The sequence below is a fragment of the Cariama cristata genome, unplaced genomic scaffold (genome assembly GCF_000690535.1).
Source record: "Cariama cristata isolate BGI_N322 unplaced genomic scaffold, ASM69053v1 scaffold1824, whole genome shotgun sequence".
Classification (NCBI taxonomy): Eukaryota; Metazoa; Chordata; class Aves; order Cariamiformes; family Cariamidae; genus Cariama; species Cariama cristata.
Window position 1 is genome coordinate 67,859 of NW_009613288.1, and position 5,914 is coordinate 73,772.

The following is a 5,914-nucleotide window of genomic DNA, read 5'->3' on the forward strand; positions in this document are numbered from 1 at the left end:
CACAGGAGAGTGAGACAGTGGCCAGCTGAGCCCCAGCTAGTGATTCGGGTTCAGAGCATCTTGTTCCTTCAGGGTCTTCAATTTTATCTAGATTCTGCTTGTACCAGGTGATTAAACCAATATTGGAGCAGGTGCAGTCCAGAGGGTTGTAACTTAAATTGATTGTGTAGTGGCCAGCTAGGGACACTAGCTTTTCACGTGGTACAATACGGATTCTGTTGTGGCCAAAATTGAGATAGATGCCCTTGAGGTTTGAAAATGCATCTGTGCTGAATGCAATAAGTTTGTTGTGGCTTAAATCAACATGCCGTAACTTCTCGAGGCTGTGAAATGCTCGGTTGTCTATTGCCGTCAGTTCACAGGATGATAAAATTAGCACCTCTAAACTGTATAGCTGTTGGAACAGTTTGTCCTGTGGCATGATCCCCAACTCAAAGTTATTTTTACTAAGGTCCAAGAGCATGAGGTTTTCCAGGCCTTGAAAGAGATGCTGAATGCTAGTATTAATGTGGGAGGAGGAAAGATTCAGCACTTGCAAAAGATGCAAATTTCGGAAAGGACCCTGTGAAGTGCTGGTATGAAGAGGGGTGTAAGCTAGGTCCAGCAGCTCCAGGTTAGCACTGTCCTTAATGAGCACGTCTTGGAGGTGGAGCTTTATGTTGTGGCTCAGATTCAGGTACTGAAGACTGCTCAAACCACTCAGCGCATCACTACAGCAGTCAAAGCTTTCAATATGACTCTTACTTAAATCGAGATACTGAAGCTTTGCCAGTTTCTCCAAACAGCCAGAGCCCAGCTGCAGGACCTGCAAGTTCCCCTTGATGTGGAGGTGGGTGAGGGAGGGGAAAGCGGCAGAGCTGATGTTGCAGAGGTGCTCAAAGGAGTTTGCGTTGAGAACTAACTCCACTAGTGAGCTCATGCCGCTGATGCCGGGGGGCAAAGCGCTGATGTGGGTTTGAGTTAGGTCCAGCTTTCGGAGCCTGGTCAAGCACTGAAACGTGTCGACGTTTAGGTTTCTGAAGTGCCGTAGCTGCAGATAGAGATCCTTGACAGAGATATTACAAAGACCTTGTAAAACATTCGGGCTTATGTAGGGCTCCTTTTCCACACCGTGAAATGTTCCCAGCCAAAGGGTCTGGACTGTGCAGTTCTGTATCCCTGCCAGGACCCCAGGGATGTCAGTGCAGCCCCCAAAGTCAAAACTGTAGAAATGGGACTGGAAAGCTCCAGGTTCAATGTATGTAATGTCATTGCCTTTAAAGATGAGGGTTATATTGCTGGTCCTCTGTAGAACACGGACATCTTCTGCTGTGATTGCCCTTATGTTGTTCATTTGAAAGTCAAGGTATTTGAGGTTTTGAGTGGGAAAGTTGGGAGGAAGCTGCAGCGAAGAGATGTGGTTGCTGCCCAAGATGAGGGTATCCAAGCTGTCCAGGTTTGTCATTGGAATGAAGGACATACTGGTTATTCCTGTCTGTGTTAAGTCAAGCTGCTTCAGGGACTGCGGGCCAGCAAATGCTGTGTCAGACAGAAACATGAGCAAGTTTCCAGTCAGCACGATTGTCTTCAGCTGCCTGTTGCTGTTAAAGGCACCATCGTATACCCAGTTGATCTGACACCTTCAGAAAGCAACAGAAACCGGCATCAGTGGCCTGTCTTGCTGAACTCACCCAGTATATATGATAACCCAAACTGCACTTCATCTCCGTAAAAACTCATGATCAGTTGCCTTCACCAGGATAAAAGTGTCTGTCTTTTCCAGTGACGCTTGCCTCATGCTTGTAAGTTCATGTTTAAATACAGGGTCTTGGTGAGAAGAAAAACCTGCCCTGAAATGACGGGTGTGAGGATGCATTTGTAGTAGCTAGGGAGACATGAAGTTTTTAGCATCCAGCTTAATAAAATTAAAATCTCTTTTCCTATAGAAAAAGCTGGGTATTTCCAAGGACCAAACCTCTAAGTTTTAGGGAACAATATCTTTATAGGAAAATTAATTTAAAAATTGCTATAGTGACTTTTCTGTCACTACTGTTTTAGCAGCAGTAATATCTGGGAAAAGCATATTTCACCCACTGTCCTGCAAATTAATTGTCATCGGAAGAGAAGCCTGGATATTGCCCAAGCAGATCAATCTCTGCTTAGCAAAATACTTTACCAGCTGTCTGCAAGTGCTACTGGTGTTTTCCCTGTGAAGGCAGGGAGGTGATGCTGTGGTGTGCTCCGAGAGCCCCCAGCTCTGGCAGGGGCAGGGGGTTTGACCAATGTGATGTGCAGAAGTGAGGATGCTCCTTCCATACCTTGTTAAATCCAAGTGGAGAAGAGACTTCAGCTCAGAAAAGGTTGAATTCTGGAGAGAAGGGAGCACGTTGAAGCTGAAGTCAAGGACTTCTGTTGTAACAGGTAGTGTTTCAGGAATCTCCCTCAGTCCTAAACCTTCACAGCTATAGCTTTTATTTACTGTAATCTGTGGAAAACATATAGTGAAACTGCAAGAGGTATGTACTGCGAATATAAATAGGAAACCATGGTACTTCAAAAAAACCCACCCACAAACAAACCAAAAAACCAACAACAACAAAAAAAAACAAACCTAAAACCAAACGGAATTTTGAATTATTTAAAAATGCAGCAGCCAGAACCCTAGGAAGCCTCAGCGCAGGCTTGCAATGCGCAACCCTGGGGTTTTGTGGAGCATGTTTTTGAAACGAATGTCTTGAATCTCGCTTGTACTAATTTGAAGTGTGTTTCATCTGTAGTACTTTCTTATCTAAGTTAGCATATATGAGGATTGTTTACTCTCCTGGATGAATTATTAACCCCTGAGAAAGAATCCCCATGGGGTAGTTTTAAATTCTGAATTTCATGAGTCTTGTAAGAAAGTTTATTGTAAGAGAAGTCTTAAGAAAACCTTGCAGAGAGGAGGTAAAAAAGAGCAGGTCTGAGAATGTTTCTAGAAGGAATGTGTCCAAATTAATTGGATCTGAATTGAGTTACATGCTGCAGTGAGAGGATGGCAGGAAGGTTTAGCCCAGGCTAGACAAAGATCATAACTGATATGCCAAGTCTTTAAAATTTCTATGAAGGCTTTTCAGTTTAACTGAAAATAACTCAATCTATTTTACAGAGAAATCTACTCTGTGGATACCAGGGAAATTCATTAAACGTGCCTGACCTGCCTTTGCCTGGTGATTGCAGGAAAGTCAACCAGAGCCTGGGACTATGGCACACAGGCAACAGCTTGCCACGCCGCTCGGGGCAGTGGAGATGCTCAGGGCATCACACTCGTCCCATCTGCCAAGCCGTGATGGGGAGCGCGAGCAGGGCCTGCAGCCTCCTCGCCCAGTCCTGCTCCCGATGGGCAAGGGGATGTCTGGCCCTGGATGGTCAGGGGGCCAGCCTGGGAGGGACGGAGTCCCCAGGGTCACATGGGAGCTGCGGCTTTGGCAATATCCTGCCAGGAAGCTCAGAGATGTTCTGCTTGCAGGGAAGTAAATGCACGTATTGCACAGTCGGTCAATCTGACCATGTTATTTAGATTCAAAGCTATTCCATTAGCCAGAAGAAAGCAAGCACAGGCGGCAGTGGGTTGTCCAGAGAGGAATGCACTGGAGCCCTGAGTCCCTGACAAGCAGGGGACGGTGCGGGTGTGCGCCCTGTGGGGTGGGACCACATGGCCTGCCAGGGTTTTGTGGAAGTGCACGTGTGTGGACCCTGGGGAACAGTGCACAGGGTTTGGGTCTTTCTGTTCACATGGGACCATGAGTGTTTGAGATCAAACCATGTCTCTGCCTGTTCGTGGCTTAGGAAAGGCAGGTGGGCAATGATGGCACTCAGTAGCCTTGCTGGAGGGGGAAGAAGATCAGTATTTGTTGCAAGCCACAAGCTGGATACCCTGAACATTTTCTTCCTTTCCTTTAAGCACAAATCCTGTAACCGAGGAGTGCTGGGGAAGTGCCACGGCCCAAAGCCGCGCTGGGCAGGGGCAGGGAGACACTGGCAGCAGCATGGCGGAGCCAGGAGGAAGTGGAAAGGGACTGTCACAAAATAATGCCCCGAGTGGGTGGGGAATATGGCTACTCTGCCACCCCACTCCCCCTCGGCATGCTAGGTCCCACGGGAGCTCAATGCCAGGTGGAGAGCACCAGGGATGGCACTGGCAGGGAGGGACAAGCCAGCGCTGCCCACGGCTGAGACCCCTGTGTGGGCACTTGGCACGGCCGGGGGTGCAGAAAGGCAGCCTGCTACCTGCCGTGACAACATGTGGATGTAAGCACAGGGTTTTGGGTCCAGTCTAGAAGCAACAAAATAATACGATGCTAGTAACTACAGAAATGGCAAAATACAGACTTAGAAAGGCTGATGCTTTCAATACCGATAAGCAAAGAAGAACCCGTGGAGCTGACTGCTGCGGCATGCAGTTTAGACAGATAAAAAATATTTAGCTGTCACTATAAATGAGAACAGTGCCTATGTTTTACTATTCAAATAAAACAGCGAGTAAGCAAGCTGTCTCCATACGCTTTTGGGCATGGCGTGGCTCTCACAGGGAGCTGAGGAGCAGCTATCCCCGGGGGATCCCGCAGTGCAGCTCTGAGCGCTCGGGGATTTGTACAGTTCAGTTCAGTGAGGAATTTGCTATTGGCCTCAAACGGGCTCTGCACAGAGCTGGGTTTCCATGATGCTTCTTCCCTGAATCAAAATCCTTGCCTTTTTTCCCCCTTGTCTCCCACTTAAGAGTAGAGAAGAGAAGAGGGAAAAAAAAAATAAAATAAAATCTCATGGGTCAGCCTTTTCTCCTGCCCCTGGAAAAACCCTGATACTTTCTTACTATTTTCATGTGGTATCGCACATTGACTGAACAGCAGATAGAGACACCCTTATCCCACCACTGTGTACAAATTCCTGTATGGAGAGTGCAGCACAAGAGGCAAAATCCTTATATCTGCCTTCTGTCTAGCTCTGATACCTGCTAAACACATCTGTGAAACTTCATCGCCCTTCAAGCTCCCTGGGAGGTGAAGTGTAGTGCTGGTTTGATGGGCTCCCAAGGTCCCTGGCAGCAGTAGGAGAGAGTGTGGGGATGCACAGATGCATGGGTGTGAGGAGGAGGAGGGACAGTGACTGATGTCCCTGGGCACATCTCAAGACATCTGCCTTATTTCTCCCATAAAGGCCTTCAGATCCCCTGAGAGAAACCACCCCTTGGGAACTGAGAACAGTCAGATGTCAGCAGGCAAGCATTGACCAGGGACCACATCCAGCTCCTGTATCTCGAGAGGGACTGGCAGCTGTCACTCACCTCTATGCACTTGGTCTCTTCGGCGCTGGGTGCTTCACGGCTAACGCAGGCAAGCGCTGTGAAAATCAACAGGTATAAATCACAGGCCATTACAGAGAGAGGCGAGTTGCTAAAATGAACGATCTTGTGCTATTGTCCCTTAATGAAAGTGAGACTGAGCAGCAAAGGCTAGACAAACTGGGGGAGTCAGCTAGAAAGCAGGTCATACGGAACAGAGATGCTTGCTGAAACTTCCGGGCTCCATGTGAGCCAAACAGTGCTCTTAGAGCGAAAGAGGAACTTCCCTGCTTTAAATATAGTCAAATTACTGTGTACTGATACTTTTCTAGGGCAGAACAGATTTTTTTTAAATGGAAACTGAGGGTAATTGGTCTTTATGCTCTTGTATAGTAAAATGTCTCCACTAAGTACAGGGTAGTTCAGCATGAAATAAGAGGCAGAGCAAGAAAAGAGCAGATGAGACTGCAGTGTCCCATGAAAAGGGAATGCAATGGGAAGTTTGAGTTGAGCAAAATTTGATACATCATTTATGAAAGTCACAAGAACTTGTAAACCAACTGCAAAAAGGATCACGATGCTGAAATGTGCTTCTCTCAGCAGAAAGAGTTAAGCTGA

The 5,914-nt window shown here is 47.2% G+C and overlaps 1 protein-coding gene across 1 annotated transcript in view; it reads right to left on the reverse strand.

Annotated features, from left to right (window-relative positions):
- CD180 (CD180 molecule) overlaps window positions 1-5,389 on the reverse strand; it is a 5,488-nt gene extending 99 nt beyond the window's left edge. The window contains 4 exon segments of the mRNA XM_009698945.1: window position 1; window positions 3-1,619; window positions 2,298-2,464; window positions 5,300-5,389. The exon segment at window position 1 is cut by the window's left edge and continues 99 nt beyond it. Of these exon segments, the coding sequence (XP_009697247.1) occupies window position 1; window positions 3-1,619; window positions 2,298-2,464; window positions 5,300-5,389 (1,875 nt within the window).
- Window positions 5,390-5,914: the final 525 nt, after the last annotated feature.